The 16,326-nt window shown below is 44.2% G+C and overlaps 1 protein-coding gene across 7 annotated transcripts; it reads left to right on the top strand.

Annotated features, from left to right (window-relative positions):
* The first annotated feature begins 1,449 nt into the window (after positions 1-1,449).
* Positions 1,450-15,942, top strand: Hus1 (HUS1 checkpoint clamp component). 7 transcript variants are annotated; one of them, XR_006149800.1, is made up of 10 exons: positions 1,450-1,555; positions 3,581-3,708; positions 3,793-3,969; positions 4,287-4,397; positions 6,073-6,147; positions 10,558-10,657; positions 11,884-12,000; positions 13,805-14,662; positions 15,236-15,336; positions 15,862-15,942. XR_006149800.1 is itself a non-coding variant. In XM_042695089.1 (8 exons), the coding sequence occupies exons 1-8, from the start codon at positions 1,504-1,506 to the stop codon at positions 13,885-13,887; spliced, it is 843 nt and encodes a 280-aa protein (XP_042551023.1). In that variant the 5' UTR covers positions 1,450-1,503; the 3' UTR covers positions 13,888-15,021. The 7 variants fall into 7 exon arrangements, 4 of the variants coding, with proteins under 4 accessions (XP_042551023.1, XP_042551024.1, XP_042551026.1 ...); XR_006149801.1 differs by lacking the exons at positions 13,805-14,662; positions 15,236-15,336; positions 15,862-15,942 and adding an exon at positions 11,019-11,197 and having other exon boundaries at positions 11,884-11,965; XR_006149802.1 differs by lacking the exons at positions 11,884-12,000; positions 13,805-14,662; positions 15,236-15,336; positions 15,862-15,942 and adding exons at positions 11,019-11,197; positions 11,690-11,704.
* Positions 15,943-16,326: the final 384 nt, after the last annotated feature.

The following is a 16,326-nucleotide window of genomic DNA, read 5'->3' as shown; positions in this document are numbered from 1 at the left end:
TGCCCAGGTCCTGAGTTCAAGCAGTAATGCCAGAACAATAACAAAATGAAAACAACCCCCCCCCCAAAAAAAAACCCCAAAGCTATAGGGTTTTATTTTGAAGAGTCTTTGGAGATCAGTCTAAGTGGAAACCCATTCCTGATATGAGGAGAGTTCTCAGAAGACATTCACTCATGCTGCTGGAGGGTATGCATTTCCTTTTATATCATTCTCCTGAATAAAAGCAACATGTATTACCTTTCAGATTTGATGCTGAGCCTCTGTGCAGTGCCAGTTTATTTCCTCAGGGAGTATTTTTCTTTCCCTGACATTAACTGCTAACAACAGGCCCATAAATAACCACTCCTCTGACCCCAGGGACTGGTGAAGAGAAGCAAGCACTTGAAAGATGTCAAGCCAAGTGAAATTTGGGGTGACAGCTAGTGAAGGCATGAGATTTAGCCAGGTGGAGTTTACTATCTCTGCAGCTATAAAGAAGTTATTCTGCTAGCTCCCAACATATATATGTAAATATATATCTCATATATATGTATGTATGTCTTAAAATTTTATTTTGCATTTATGGGTTAATGTAGTTCATTTTCTAAGACAAGATTAGGGTAGGAAATTGCACTCCCCAACAGGCAAACCTAAGCAACAGTACCAAACACTGGTCCCTCAATCATTGTGTGCCTGAATTATTAACCCCTGAGGTCAATAATTGCCTTAGAAAACTCTGCTAGTTAACTGAAAATCTTAGTTTCAAGAATTTTCCTCCCAGAGCTGGCTTCAAACTGCAATCCTCAGATCTCAGCCTTCTGAGTAGCTGGGATTACAGGGGTGAGCCACTGGTGCCCAGTTAAGCATCCAGTCTTAAATAATTACTCAGTAAACCAGGCGCTGGTGGCTCACACCTGTAATCCTAGCTACTCAGGAGGCTGAGAGCTGAGGATTAGGGTTCAAAGCCAGCCCGGGCAGGAAAGTCCATGAAACTCTTACCTCCAATTAACCACCAGAAAACCAGAACTGATGCTATGGCTCAAAGTAGTAGAGTGCTAGCCTTGATCTGAAGAGCTCAGGGACAGTGCCCAAGCCTAGAGTTCAAGCCCCACGACTGACAGAAAAGAAAAAAAGAAAAAGAGCTACTTAGTAGTATGTTCAAACTTGAAAATGTTTCAACGGATTTTCACACCTTAAAAGTTGTACCCAGGGGTGGAGACGGGAGTGGGGGGGGGAGAATGAGACAGAGGAGGGGGAGAAAGACGGAGGATATAGAGGAAGGGGAAACAGAAAAGAAAAGGAAATTAGAAAGAAAGGACGAAGAGAAGCAAAGCAAACCAGGCTTTGGGTGCAGGGAGCCGGACGCGGGCAGCGTTTGACCCGGAACCTCTGTCCGCGGGACCCAGGCGGAACTACTGTGCGCAGGACGCGCTTCCGGAGGGGACGCTGAGGGCGCGCGCTGGCGCGTGCGGTGCTGGCGCGTGCGTGTTGGGCGCCTCTGCGGCGTGGGGCCTGGTGGCCGCCATGAAGTTCCGAGCCAAGATCGTGGACGCGGCCTGTCTGAATCACTTCACGCGTGAGCCCGGGAGGCTGCGGGGAGCTGGGCGGGGCGGAGGCGGGCGAGGGCGGAGGAGGCTGGGTGCGAGCGGCAGCGCCCCGAGAGCGGAGCAGCGCCGCGGGCGCCGTGGGCCGCCGCCGGCCGTCACCCCGCGGGCCTCTTCACCAACCCCGGGCCTCGGCCCCGGCTCCTCCCGCTGCCCAGCGCGCCCATCCTGGCCTGGAGTGCTCTGCTGCTTCCTTAGTTTGTGCTGGATGTATGGTACCTGGTTAGTCCCCCAGCCTCAGTTTCCCTCCTGAGCACTGCCCAGCGCAGTGGTTGTCGGGAAACCGGCGTGATGGCAGCGGTATTGAAGAACTATTTCAAGTCAGATCTGAGGAATTAGTTCTTCAACCATATGCATCACTTTTTTGTGTGTTTGCCAGCCCGGGGGCTCGAACTCAGAGTCTGGGCGCGGTCCCCGAGCTTTCTGCTTAAGGTTCACACTCTTCCACTTGAGCCACAGCCACGCTGGTTTCTTGTTGGTTAGTTGGAGATAAGAATATCACAGACCTTCCTGCTCTGGCTTCAAACCACTGTCCTCAGATCTCAGCCTCCTCAAGAGTTAGGATAACAGGTGTGAGCCACCAACGCCTTTTTTTTTTTTTTTTTTAAATTATCGATATGGTTTAGCTACTTTCATAACGTGATGCTCCACAATTTCGACAATGTTCCCACTGACGTCATTGAGGGTCTTGTTAAGGGAGAGCAAGAGGTCAGATCTAGCACCTTTTAGTAGTGACTATACAAAAGGGAAACATCACAACAACCTTAAAAATAAGCTTTTCTTTCTAGTCAAATCAATTTAAAACTTTACATAAAACTTAAATGTTGAAAAGGAATCCATTTATGAAAATTAGCAGTGCAATCAAATTCACCCAAGAAAGTGTAAACTAAAGATTAAATCCCAGATGAAACATTTAAGCAAAGCCTAGATAACAGCAAATTGCTCAGGAAAGTATGGTTATCTTGTATTTTTATAATAAAAGTATGGTTCTACAGCTCTTGATCTTATGCTAACTTATACCCAAGTTGAAGGTCAGAAAAGCCAATAATTTCTAAATTATTGATAGATATATGTATATATTTACAATTTTCAATGTAAGGCCATTTATTAAATTAGAGAAGATGAAAATGAAAGCAACAGAAAAATTCAACTTTTCACAATTAAAAAATAATCACAACCTTAAAAATAATTTAGGCTGGACACGTGGTACATACCTGTAATCTTAGCTACTCAGGAGGCTGAGATATGAGGATCAAGATTTGAAGCTAGCCTAGGCAGAAAAGTCTGTGAGACCCTTATCTCTAATTAACCACCAGAAGACTTGAAGTGACCCTGTAGCTCAAAGTGGTAGAGTGCAGGCCTTGAGCAAAAGAGCTCGGGGACAGCAATCTGGCCCGGAGTTCAAGCCCTAGGATAGACAAAAAAAAAAGCTGGGTACTGGTGGCTCAGGAAACTGAGATCTGAATACCAAGGTTAGAAGCCAGCCCAAGCAGGAAAGTCCAGGGAGATTATTCTTTCTGATTAGCTACCAGAGAAGCCAGAAATGGAGGTGTGGCTCAAATGGTAGAGTACTAGTCTTCAGCAGGATGGCACCAGGCTCTGAGTTCAAGACCCAAGACTGGAACAACAAAAAAAGAGTACAAAAGTTCGAAAAGATGTGATTGCAGATTTGTATTCTATTAACTAAGATTATATCAATTCATAATTGAGGATAGCTCTTTGTATGGTATGACAAATCACTTTCACTGTTTTATCACACATTTATTTCATACTCATTTAAACATGGGTCATGTAGAGATAGCAATTTTCATTCTGTAAGCTTCATTCAACTTTATTTAATGTTGAATACATAGGAAATGTGCTTGTAGTTCATAAAAGTCACAGTAGATAGTGCAAACTATTAGGAGGTATTAAAGAAAATCTGATAATTTACATTGTGATTATTCTGCACAGCTAATGCGTATTGTAGCAACACCTTTCTTTCCTTCTTGCTCTAGGAGTCAGTAACATGATTGCCAAGCTTGCTAAAATCTGCACCCTCCGCATCCGCCCAGATAAATTGAACTTCATCCTCTCAGACAAGCTGGCCAGTGGAGGGGTGAGCATGTGGTGTGAGCTAGAGCAGGTAAGCAAGAGCTTCTGGAGGCCCTCAGACTCCTCCTGCTGTGGCTAGAGAGCCCACAACTGCTTGTTTTCTTTCTTCTGGTAGGAGAACTTTTTCAGCGAATTTCAAATGGAAGGTGTGTCTGCAGACAACAATGAGATTTATTTAGAACTAACGTCGGAAAACTTATCTCGAGCCTTGAAGACTGTACAGAATGCTAGAACCTTGAAAATCAAGTTAACCAATAAATACTTTCCCTGCCTTACTGTCTCTGTAGAGCTGGTGAGTAGCAGAAACAGGGTTTCTAAAATTGCCTACAGGGGTCTTGGCCTGGAGGAAATACAAATAGTTGTAAACCTGTTTGTTTTGTTCACTCAGCCTGGTCACCTTCTGTTTTCACAAGGCTCTAATGAGTGTCTCCTGTTGACTGGTTTCTTTGCTTTCTTACCAAAATATTGGTTCCACTGAAACATCTAGGGCCTTACTGTCTTACTGTCTACTTAGACTTGGGATTTCAAAGTTTTTCCACTCAATTCTTTGGTTTTAATTTTGTTTTCAATAGTGACAGCATACAAATTTTTTTTTAAAATCTTTCTTAGCAGTTGTCTGCATCAAGCAGCAATCGAATCGTGACACATGACATCCCCATAAACATTATTCCTAGAAAATTGTGGAAGGACCTACAAGAACCTTTGGTTCCGGACTCTGATGTAAGTGATGCTTACAGTTCTGTTGTCCAACCTTATTAAAAGGCCAGACCTGAATTCTCCAATGTATGAAAGAAAGTGATATTCCTTGTTTGTTTGTATCCTGGGATGGGGCTTGAACTCAGGGTCTCACACTTGCTCATGGTTGGCATTCTACCACTTGAGCCATGTCTCCAGCCTAGCTTTTTGTTGAGTAATTGGAAATGGAATCTTGAGGACTTTATTGCTGGTTTTGCACTGCAGTCCTCCAGATCTCAGTCTCCTGAGTAACTAGGATACACACATGAGCCACCTCTCCTGGCATGATATTTATTTTTTAAAAATTCTTTAAGAAAATCTGCCATGTGTTACTTACAGAAATTCTCTTAAAGAACTGTTGTTGCATGCAATAGAAACACCATAGATTTGATACACAGGAGAAAGACTCTTACTCAGTAATGGCTTTTAAGCGAAACAAAACTGAAGCTATATTGAAAGACAGCCCATAATCATTAGACTTCTTGGGCTTAGGTACCACTCTGTGTATGGTAGTGCTTGATGAGGGGATATGTGTAGGTGGACCACACAAGGCACTAAGAACTTGGGTTAATTGTCCTGCTAAGAAGAACCCATAGGCACTGGAAAGAAAGATGACATCAGAGGGTCTTTTGCCTCCCTCCCCTTCCCCACTGTTTAAAAAATGTTCAAGTTAGTACTGAGGCTTGAACTCAGGGCCTGGTGTTGTCCCTTAGCTTTTTCATTCAAGGCTGGTACTCTGCCACTTGAGCCATGGCTACACTACACGATTTTTGGTGGTTAATTGGAGATAAGAATCTCAATGACTTTCCTGCCCTGTCTGCCTTTGAACACAGCTCACCTTGTCTCAGCCTTCTAAGCAGCTAGGATTATAGGCATGAGCCATTGACTGGCTCCTGCTGGTTCTTTACCTTTTGCTCACAATTTATTTATTGACTTTCACTAGAAGACATCTACACTGCCTTGGAAAATGCTGACATTTTGCAAAGAGCTGTAGGTAACCTGGCCCCAGGTGAGTTGCAGTAACTACTTGCACACAGTACAGAAAAGGCCCCTGAGACCTGGGGCTCTCTAAGTGCTTAGTTTTAGTTCCCTGAGGATCTGTATATCGATATCTCAACTGAAGTGCCATAGTCCTTAAACTCAAAGAATGTCTCTGGAGATTTAGTTGCCTGGGTAACTGGAGGCAGGCATTTCAGATCTTTAATTTGGCTCTAACACCTGTAAGTCAGTGAGGTTTTAAAGTTGCTTTGCTTTTCATATTTAGAAAAAATTTATTCAGAAAGTTTAAGAACAGAATTTCAAGGTGGGTGGCAGTGGCTAACACTGGTAATCCTAGATAGTCATGAAGGCTACGATCTGATGATTTTGGTTCAAAGCCAGCTGGGGCAGAAAAGTTTATGAGACTCTTTTCTCCAATTAACCACCAAAAAGTTGGAAATGTAGCTGTGGCTCAAGTGGTAGAGCACTAGCCTTGGACAATGCTCAAGGACAATGCTCAGGCCCTGAGATCAAGCCTCAGGACTGGCACACACCCAACCCCCACACCCCCCCCTCCCCGAATTCTTAAGCACATATGAATCCAGTATTAATTATGAGCCCTTGCCACTACTGAGCATATTAATATTTTTAATATTTAGGATTTCTCTTATTGGTTTTATAGGTTAGTATTTATTTGCCAGTTTTGAAGACTATGAAGAATATTGTGGAAAAAATGAAAAATATCAGCAATCACCTTGTAAGTTGTAACTTTTTTAACAAAGAATCTTTGTCTAATTTGCACAAACTGCTCGTCCTGGAAAACAGCCTGCCTGTGGCTCCATGCCCTGGTAGAGGGTGCCCATTCTTGAGGCCTGACTTGGGAGGACCTGACCTCACCTAGTGAAGAGACCTTATCACAATGGCAGGTAGAAACCAGTTCTACTGTTTTTCAGCCCTCATTGACTGGGGAAGCCTTCATATCTATTCTTAATCCCCCATGACTATATTTATGTTAAGGATGTGTCCAGTGGTTCTTTCCTTACATTTTGAGCAGAGTGCTACATCTTTTCTTTTTGGTTTTATGATGATCCTGTGTGTGCTGTAAGTCTGTCACTGTCTTGTAATTCTCCTGAGCTGCAATCCTCTGAAAGGAACTCTTCTCTCATGTTTGTTTGATCCCAGCATCACGCATAGGAAGCACACTCTTTGGAGTTACAGGATGAATTAGTGATGTGATTGAGAATGGGTGCAGTATCCTCCTATCATTCAGTGAGCTGTGGACAGAGGCCTTCAGACCCCAGTAGTGAGTCCAGCAGGGCTGGCACCCAGCCAGTGGGCACTTTTATGCGTTTTATTTTGTGACGGTCTCCTACAGCCACATTCACAAAAACACCACAGCATGGCAGGTGATAGGGACTGTGTGGATTGTCCTTACTTACATCTGAGGTCATCCTGAACCCTTCCTTCACTCGCCCCAGAACTATGTTTCCTATGTCTCTGCATCTTTTACAAGTGACAGTCTACTCGGTCAATGTGAACCTCTGATCTTCTTTTCCACTGCTGTTTGCAGCTGCTTCTTGCAGTTTCTTGCATTTGTCATCTCTTGAAAAGCACTGAGCCATTCTCACCATTGTTTTGTTTCCCCACTGCTTGGTGGGAAGCTCTTTACTGATCTGTCTTGTGTATGCTGTACATCTACAGCCTTGTATTTCTTCTGAACTGCCAGCCTCTGACAGAAACTCTCCTCTAATGTTTGTGGCCTAGCTCTCAGGGTTGAGCTGTCATTTACGTTATAATCAGTACTGCTGCATGGGTCAAGAGGGACAGTTTCAAGTTACAATCTTTAGATTATAAAAGTTACTTGTAGCCAGGTGCTTGTAGCTCATGCCTGTAAGCCTTGCTACTCAGGCTGAGATCTGAGGATCGTTGTTTGAAGCCAACCTGGGCAGGAATGTCCATGAGAGTCTTATCCTCAATTAACCACCCAAAATCTGGAAGCTGTGGCCCAATGTGGTAGAGCCACTAGCCTTGAGCAAACAAGCTCAGGGACAGGGCCCAGGCCCCGAGTTCAAGCTCCAAGACCACTGCCACCAACAACAAAGTTACTTGAAGCCTAGAAAGTGTTCATGGGCTATTTGTTTCCCCGCTTAGTAGCAGTGCTGACATTGTACTCATTCTGAGAGTTTTCCCTATGTAACTTAATCTTCACAGAGCTTATTGGATCCAACATCTGCTTCTCATGAAGCATGGTGTGTTATCTTGACTGTTGCGTCTGCTGGCAGCTGCATACTGTTGATCCAGTTGCCAGGCTGGATCCTTTGGGTATATCCTGGGACCTTGGGAGGTTGAGAGTGGCCCAGGGGAGAAGGCTGGGCAATTAATGGGAGGATCTATTTGTTTGTTCTTTCTCTTCTATGAAGATGAGTCAGCAGAATAGAAGGAAGGGCAGGGGAGGTAAAATCATCAGAAGTTTCCTCTGTTTTCTGGTGTACTTTAAAGACTTGGAGAGTGGCTGTTGTTGAGATAGATTAGCCAGAGACAGAATGGCATCTGCTTGCATAACAACAGCTCTGCCTGTGGAGATAACAGGCAGTAGAATTAGGGAAGTAAGACTCATCACACTCCCACATTTACTTTATTCAGTGGAAGAAGTGCCTTGTAGGGGTGGGTTATCTGTGGCTCTCGGAGGGAAAAGGTGTAGGTGTTACCTTGTTCTGAGGCATTGCTTCAGAATAAGACATGTTAGTCCCCTGCATAGAGGTTTGGTTCCAGAGGTCTGGCTGGGGTCTCTGCCTTGCTTTTCTGACCAGCCCTTAGGTGTATCCATGCTGCCTTTCTTCAGACCTGTCCTGAGACAGTGCTCAGTGAGTAATCTATGCTGTGAGTGAGTTCAAATGGGAGGCCAGAAACAGCTTCACAAGACAGAATAAGAGGAGAAAATGAAGGAGGGGTGGCACTGTTCAACAAGGATGTACTCACCTTACTTTTGTAACTGTAACCCCTCTGTATATCAACCTTAACAATAAAATTCAAGAAAGAATAAAATTCAAGAGAATATGGTGTAGAGGTCAGAGATGGAACATTTTTCACTTGTGAACTTAAAGTTTATGGTGGGTAACCTGAACAGATCGCTGGCACTCAGCAATTATGAAGAGAATCGTTGAAGTCAGATCTTATCCTGACATTCAGGGAACTGACTGTGTAGATTGGGTAAGCTGCATTTGGAAACAAACATGAGTGGCTGATAGTCAGGAAATTGGTTGGTTGTTAGTTTTTTCAAAAAATTGAATGCTTTCCTGTCCACAGAGAGCACGTAAGCCTCAGGTGCATCTAGTTGCAGGTGGGTTTTTATTATTTCCAAATCACTTTTTTATGCCCTGAGAATTTATGGATTTTGGTTTTTCCTTGTTTGAAACAGATGAGCAGATGTCATGGGTCAGCTTTATAGAATCTACATCACCACCCAGACATTGACAAGAGTTGTTTAAGGGTAGTGCTTCTACTATTTGAGCCACAGTGCTACTTCCAGTTTTGTAGTGGTTAATTTAAAAACAAACTGTTTTCTAAAATTGAGTGATTAATGGGAAGTAATGGGAGGTAAGCCAGCCTAGGCTGGCTTAAATCTGTGATACTTAGATCTCAGCCTCCAGAGTAGTTAGGGTTATATTTTTTGAATTAATGAAAGAGAAAAGCTAAAAATGAATACTTTTTTTTATTCAAAGGTAAGTGTACTGGATTAGCAGTGGGTGAATGGGGGAGCTTAGTTTCTAATGTGAAAAGCTCAGGAATAAGAGCTCATTTAACTTCAGAAATCCTTTCTTGTTTTGTTTCTGGAATGAGAAAGACTCAGAGAACAGCAATTTTAAGGAATAAGATGAGGAATGTTAGATATTTCTAAAACACAGACCCCAGCAGAGCTGTGTGGACAGGAAGACCTCCTCTCCTGGGCCTCTGCCTTCTCTGGGGCACTTTGAGGACAGCCCCACATGTGGATGGCCCTGTGAAAGCAGATGGATATGCTCACCTTTCTGGTTTACACCTAAACCATAGTACTGCTCATAGTATGGTTGGGAGAATGCTTACATAAAGTGCAGATGAACTCAGACCTGCTGGGCCTCACAGTGGGCAAGAGCCCACATATAGAGGAGAAATCAGCATCTCGTGAGCGAGGTTAGCAGTCTAAAAAATCCTTTATGGTTGTATGGGGAGGGAAACATGAAAAGACACCTGTGGGGACAGTCTCAGGGCAGGGAGATGACTCAGAGAGGACCCTGCTGGGGGAGAAGGGAGGGAGGCAGCCTTAGCCACACTGCGGTGCCCAGTATTGGTAACTCCACAGCACCCCAGAACGGAGCCTGGAAATGGCATTTTTTGGCATCTGGGCATGCAAATGGGTCTCAGTGTGTTAAATGTCTAGTAAGAGCAGATGGTTTGATGCATTTGTACAACACACTACCATGCTTCAGGCCTGAATATCTTTTATGTGATTGAATCACATTCCTTCACTAAGGGATGTTTCATTCCTTCAAGAGGAGATGGAGGCATGGCTCAGTTGATAAGAGTGCTAGCGAATGAGTGAAAGCAGCTGTAGGTACTGAGTTCAAGTACCGGCTCAGACCTAGAAAAAGAAAAAAAAGAGAAAAGGAGGCAGTGGATAGGGGAGTAGATCCAGATAATTCCTTGGCTTTATAACCTCAGAACGTTAAAATCTGCCTGTCCTGGAGTCACCCCCTAGGTTTTCTGTGATCCAGTCATCATCTCCCCTTGCGACATTTCTTTTCTTGGTTCCCAAGGTGTCTGTCCTGTTCAGTTGGGGATCTTGCTTCACTTTGTGCCTTTGTAATGTAGGGGCTTGCTCCTACCAGAACCCTGATACTCTGCCTGGCCCCAGAACACTTGCCCCGTCCCAGAGTCAGGCAAGGTGCTTACTGAGCTCCCCATTGGGGCAGCTTTGTTACATGAAGGGTTCTGGGTTCTGGGCTCTCAGGACTTATCTTCTCTCTGTGGTTCATACGGGAGGGCCTTGGTGAATCATGAGGTAAGGTTTTTGTGGGGTCACTTGTCATCCTGTTTTGTGGAAACCAATCTCGGGATTTTTTTTTTCTTTTTGCATTTCTTTTCCCTATGTCAAGACCATCTTACGATACTCAGTTTACTCAATTTGCAGGTTATTGAAGCAAACCTAAATGGAGAATTGAACTTGAAGATAGAAACTGAATTAGTATGTGTTACCACTCATTTTAAGGGTCTTGGAAACCCTCCATTAGGTAAGTTTTCTCGTGGGTCACATCTTGGTTTTGATAAAGTGTTTCATATAGCATAGGCATTGAGTTCCCTTAGTGTGAGAAGGTTGGGATTCTGTTAGCTTTGGTCTGTAGGAGAGGAACAAGGTGGGACTGTCTGTCCCTACAACTGGGGACAGACAGCCCCAGACATCTGGGGGCCTGTGCAGGCTCCTCCTGCTTGGAGTTTGGTTGTGCTAGGTGTCCTCTCAGATCAGATCCCTTCTGCTGCTTCTGTTTCTCCTGACATGGAATCAGAAGGATAAATACAATTTGTATTTTCTCCTTCTTTAGTCATTCTAGTTAGATTAGAAGGTTCAAAATACATTTCTCATCTCTCACCCAGTCAGCAGTGAAGAGGGGCCATTCAACAACTTAACACACAGCCCAGGTGTGTTGGAGGCTGAGCTGAAGTAGAGGCAGACAGAGGACCCAAGAAAAGTATCTGCCAGAGATGGAAACATCATTTTCTGATGCAAGTCTATTCCCAAACATCAGTTAGGCCTAGGTCATCCTGAAATTAAGGTCTGTTTGTGTGTAGACACAACTGTGAGCCTAATCTTGCAGGGGGGTTTTATTAAATAGTGAAGGACATAGTGAGATCTCTCTGAAGGTTGGACATTGCTGTGTAAATTTACTCACTTTATTTGCCAGTCCTGGGTCTTGAACTCAGGGCCTGGGCACTAACTCTGAGCTTCTTTTGCTCAAGGCTAGCACTCTACCACTTGAGCCACAGAGCCGCTGCTGGCTTTTGTCTGTTTATGTGGTACTGAGGAATCAAACCCAGGACTTCATGTGTGCTAGGCAAGCGCTCTTCCACTAGGCACATTCCCAGCCTCTCACTTAGTTTATTTTAACAAACACAAAACGGGACTTCATTTTCTCTACCTCCCCAGGAGTTGTCAGGCTGTTTTCTTTGTGTACTCTACTGTCGAGTGGGAGGCCTTGCACTGATTATGTGTATTTCAGGCTTTAAGTTCATAGTGAGTATCTAATACAATTTTTTTTTACCTACAGGGGAAATTGAAGCATTTCAAAGTGCCTTGAAGTGAGGATCTCTTGAAAATTATCCTAGTATTTTAAATACTAAGGATTTAGCGAGTGCTTGTTTAATGAGTTCCCTCTGGGGTGCTAAGAGGAATGGGAGGGTGAATCATTTATTTAAGCAAATATGCCTCTGGTGAGATACTTAAACACATTCCTGTTTTTAGCCTCTCAGAGTTGTAGAGACAGAAGCCCTGGGGAGCTGACTGAGGTGCACATAGAAATCAAGAAGCTCCTACAGTTTCTTGCAGGGCAGCAAGTGAACCCTACCAAGGCCGTATGCAGTAAGTTTTCTTCTCTGTTTTCTTAACATCAGTAATCTCTAGTCTAATACTGTAGTATCACATGCAGTCTTTTTTTGTTTTTTTGTTTTTTGGTCGGTTGTGGGGCCTGAACTCTGGGCCTGGGCGCTGCCCCTCAGCTCTTCAGCTCAAGGCTAGCGCTCTACCACTTGAGCCACAGCACCACTTCTCGCTTTTTCTTGCCACTGAGCCACCTTCCCAGCCCCTCACATGTAGTCTTATAAATGCAAAGTAAGCTTTCTTGAGGAGCAGGCCTTTAAATTTTCCTGGGTTCTGAAATGCCTAGAAATGGCAGCAGGGCAGTCTCAGTGGGGCTCTGGGTGAGGGCAGGCAATGGCGGATGGGTGGCTTCCTGTGACTGTGGGGCAGTGGCTGGGCCACAGACATGCTGTCACTAGGACAGGACCATCTGTGCTTACCAGGTTTGTTCCACACACAGTTTTGCTGAGGTCTGGATTTGCTTTGTGTCGTCTTTTGTTTCCTTTCCTCGTCTACTTGCACTGTGCTTATATGCCCAAGTTTCCTTGCTTGCTGATTGTTCATGGTGGTCTTGAGTCTGGAGTGAATCGCTAATCTGAGGTTAGCACTGGCCTGAGCCTCTTCATCTACTGAGCAAGGCATCTTTTCAGGAGCTTTCCAGAGCTCTTTCTGTTTTTCTCTGCTCCTAAAGTTGAAGCAACTTAAAGGAAATGGGCCTGGATTTTGAAGGCCTTCCCTTTGTAGAGTAGCTCTCAGGCTGAACTTCCAGCTATCAATGCACAAAGCTAAGAAGAGGAATAGCCATTGTCTGCACTATGCAAAGTTGAAAAGGAGGAGGAGGAAGAGGAGGAGGATGGCTAGAGCATACATTAGGTGGGTGCTGGTGACTCACACCTGAAATCTTAGCTACTCCAGAGGCTGAGATCTGAGGATCATGGTTCAAAGCCAGCCTTGGCAGGAAAATACATGAGACTCTTACCATTAATAAATTATACCCAACAAAGCTGGAGGTGGAGCTGTGATTCAAGTGGTAGAACACTAGTCTTGAACAAAAGAAGTTCTGGGACAGTGTTTATGCCCTGAGTTCAAGCCCCAGGTCAGGCACAAAAACAAAACAGAAAACCTTTACTTCTTTACTATGCAGTTAGAAAGAACAGAAACTTCTAGATAGCTTTGTTAAGGACCAGCCCTTCTAAGAAAGAAATGAAGAGAAACCACAGAAGAGACCCAAAGGAGAGACCACAGAATAACCAGGACATCAGGGTTTAAGGAAGGTGTTCAGTCGAGTGTGTGGTTCTCCTGTCCCAGGATACAAGGGGCTCAGAGCCTCTGGCTCTCTGCATATGTCCATCACTCACTGGGAAGCAGTGCTGGTTTGAGATGTGGTTTTCCAGGGAGCCTCTCCTGTGTTTTCCCTGTGGCCTAGGCTGCATTACTCTCATTCTGTCCTTTGGAGGTTGATTGCCCATGCTGCTATGACCTCTTCAGGGACCCTGTAGAACCTATCATGGGGTTGGGGGATCCAAATATTTGTGCTGCAGTAGGTCTTTAAAGTAGTTTAGGCCAGGCACTGGTGGCTCAAACCTACAATCCTAGCTACTAAAGAAGCTGAGGATCAAGGTCCAGTGCCAACCTGGGCAGGAAAGTCCATGAGACTCCTATCTCCATTTAGCTGTGGCTCAAATGGTAGAATGATAGCCTTGAGCCAAAAGGCTCTAGGATAACATTCAGGCCCCAAGTTCAAGCCCCAGGACCTGCACACTACATCAAACTCAATGGCATTTTGTTTTGTTTTTTCTCACCCTAGATCTTGTGAAGAACAGGATTGTTTACTTCGATTTGCTTCATGAAGATGTCTCCCTGCAGTACTTCATCCCAGCCTTGTCCTAGCACCATAGCACCGGACTTAGAAAGGCAAAGCTTCTGTCGTGGCAGCAGAGATGGTGCCCTGACCAGTCTGATGGTTGTCTGGTCTCACAGCGCCACAGGCCACAGAGCCTTATACCCTGCTTCTTTCTCCTTCTATAATAGTTAAGTAAAAGTTAGGGAAACAATTTGGGTAAACCTGTTACTTTGTATCATTTGTGTCTGGGTTTTGTTTTGGGTTTAATCTGCTTTTAAGACATTGAGAAGAACTTTGGAATTCTTTTTCTTTTGTTTTTGTTTTTCTTTTGTTTCTGTGGCACTGAGTATTAATCAGGTCCTGTGCATTCTACCACTGAGCTGCTTCTCCAGACATCTGGACTTTAGATAGCAAGTTCTTACTGAAAATGTAAAAATCCTCACTTGTGAATTGGTATTCCAGTCAGAGTTTGCAGGTCAGTACTTGGTATTTCCCCCAGGCTCAGCCTCCAGCTCAGTGCTTGGTGCCTAACAGCTCTCAGCTGTGAGCATGCACACCTCCCCTTGCTCCTACCTCTGATAGCAGCCTTGAACACCAGAGCCCTGAGAGATAAGGGCCGAAGAATCTGGCAAATCTGTTTGATTTGCCAGACACAAGTGCCTAGAGAGCCCACCCGGCTGGGTGGGAGCTCGTCCTGCTGCTCCTCCCACAGTCTCCCTGCTTACAAGTCCAGGTTACAAGTCTTCAGAGCCAGGATGGAGCCCAGGCCTTGTACCTGCTTGGCAAACCCTCTGCACCAGACTGCTTCCCCAGTCCCTTCAGGTATTGTTCTGTGTAATTCTTTGTTCCACTGTCATTCTGGAATAGAGTTCATAGTGCTGAGGTCAGCTTCAGTTCCAGCTGAAAGGCTTTCATTCTCCTTGTCCCATCAGGCTTCTATGTATTCTGTGCAGGTGACACCATAAGCAGCATGTCAGTGTTACACTAAAAGTCAAAACTAGGTTCCTTAGGAAAAAGTAGATGGCGGGGCAACAAAATGAACATTTCTGACTTTTTCATAGTATTTGGGAAAAGCAATGTCTTTCATTTCTGATGCTTAATGAATGATGTTTAAGAAAGATGTCATATTTTGTGAAACCAGCATTTTATTATTAAAGATATTTTTTATTTTTTAAAGCCTCGCTTCTTTGACTCATAGCAAAAATCAGTTCCAACTACATTCATAAAACTTAAAAATGGGATAACATGCAAAAGTTCTGTTCTAAAACTTGTGTGCCTAGAGAGTGACTGTGAGTCACTGCAGTGAATGCTGCGATGAGGGCTGGACATGGGTGAACAGTGAGCCTCAGGAGGAAGAGGCTGCAGAGCTCATCTACTGCCTGTTGGTCACCACAGATTTCAGATTTCACCTGTGCATCCCAGAGAGCTGCCAAGTGTGGGAGAGCTCAGAGAAATACACAAGCTCAGGAGAAGGCACTGTGCTGGTTTTTGTCATGGTAAGGTTGAGTAAGGTCAAAAAAGAGCAACTTAGAACAGAGGAACAACTCAGATAGCTGCATTTGGGAGCTGAGCTGTGATTATGTAAAAATAGGAGATTGTAGAGTACTGTTCATAATGTCAGGCCCAGTGACAGCCCCTTACCTTGCCTGCCTGTCCTCAGTCCATTGGGCCTTTTTGGTAGCCACATCCATTTGGTGTTTATGGGGTTTTTTTATGTGTGCTGGACTTAGGGGTTGGACTCAGAGCCTTAGTTTTTGTTTTGTTTTGTTTTTCTCCTCAAGGCCAGCACTGTACCACTTAAGCCACAGCTCCACTTCTGGCTGTTTTGTGGCTGTGGAGATAAGAATCTCACGGACTTTCCCACTGGGGCTGGTTTCAAACTGCGATCCTCAGATCTCAGCCTCCTGAGTAGCTAGGATTACAGGCATGAGCCACTAGTGCTTGGCTTCTGATTATTTTTGATCTTGTAGTTGTTCATCTGTATCTGTTCATGACAAATGTTTTTTCACTTGTCTTCACAGTCCATCTTTGTGACTGCCCTTGTATACAAGGTGTGTTCCTCACAGTCCAGCTTTGACTGCTAAGAGATTCAGAGCAGACGGTATGTTTTGGTCTGTAAGCCTGTGTGTACACTACATGATGAACTAAATGACAGAGTTCTACCAGTTCCAAGGTTCACACTTTGGTTACTTGGAGTCTTAATTCTACAGGAAGCTGAGATAATGCAAATAGTTATATACTAATCAAACTAAAAATTATGTACACTAGAACCTAATAAACTCCCCCAGAGAATATAAATGTTGTGTTTTTCTTAACAAATATGTTGGAACAAATTAACTACAACTGTGGTTATGTTAATAGCCTCATAATTTTTTGTTGGCCACATTTCTTTTCAAATCAGAGCTTCACACTTGCAAGGCTGGTGTTCTACCATTTGAACTATACCTCTGCCCTGGTTTACTTTAATTTTTTGTTTTCCTGATAGG

The sequence above is a fragment of the Dipodomys spectabilis genome, unplaced genomic scaffold (genome assembly GCF_019054845.1).
Source record: "Dipodomys spectabilis isolate Male_0828 unplaced genomic scaffold, ASM1905484v1 ptg000178l, whole genome shotgun sequence".
In the NCBI taxonomy this organism is placed as follows: Eukaryota; Metazoa; Chordata; class Mammalia; order Rodentia; family Heteromyidae; genus Dipodomys; species Dipodomys spectabilis.
The sequence above is the reverse complement of the archived record's forward strand: the minus strand, read 5'-3'. Positions and strand labels throughout refer to the sequence as shown.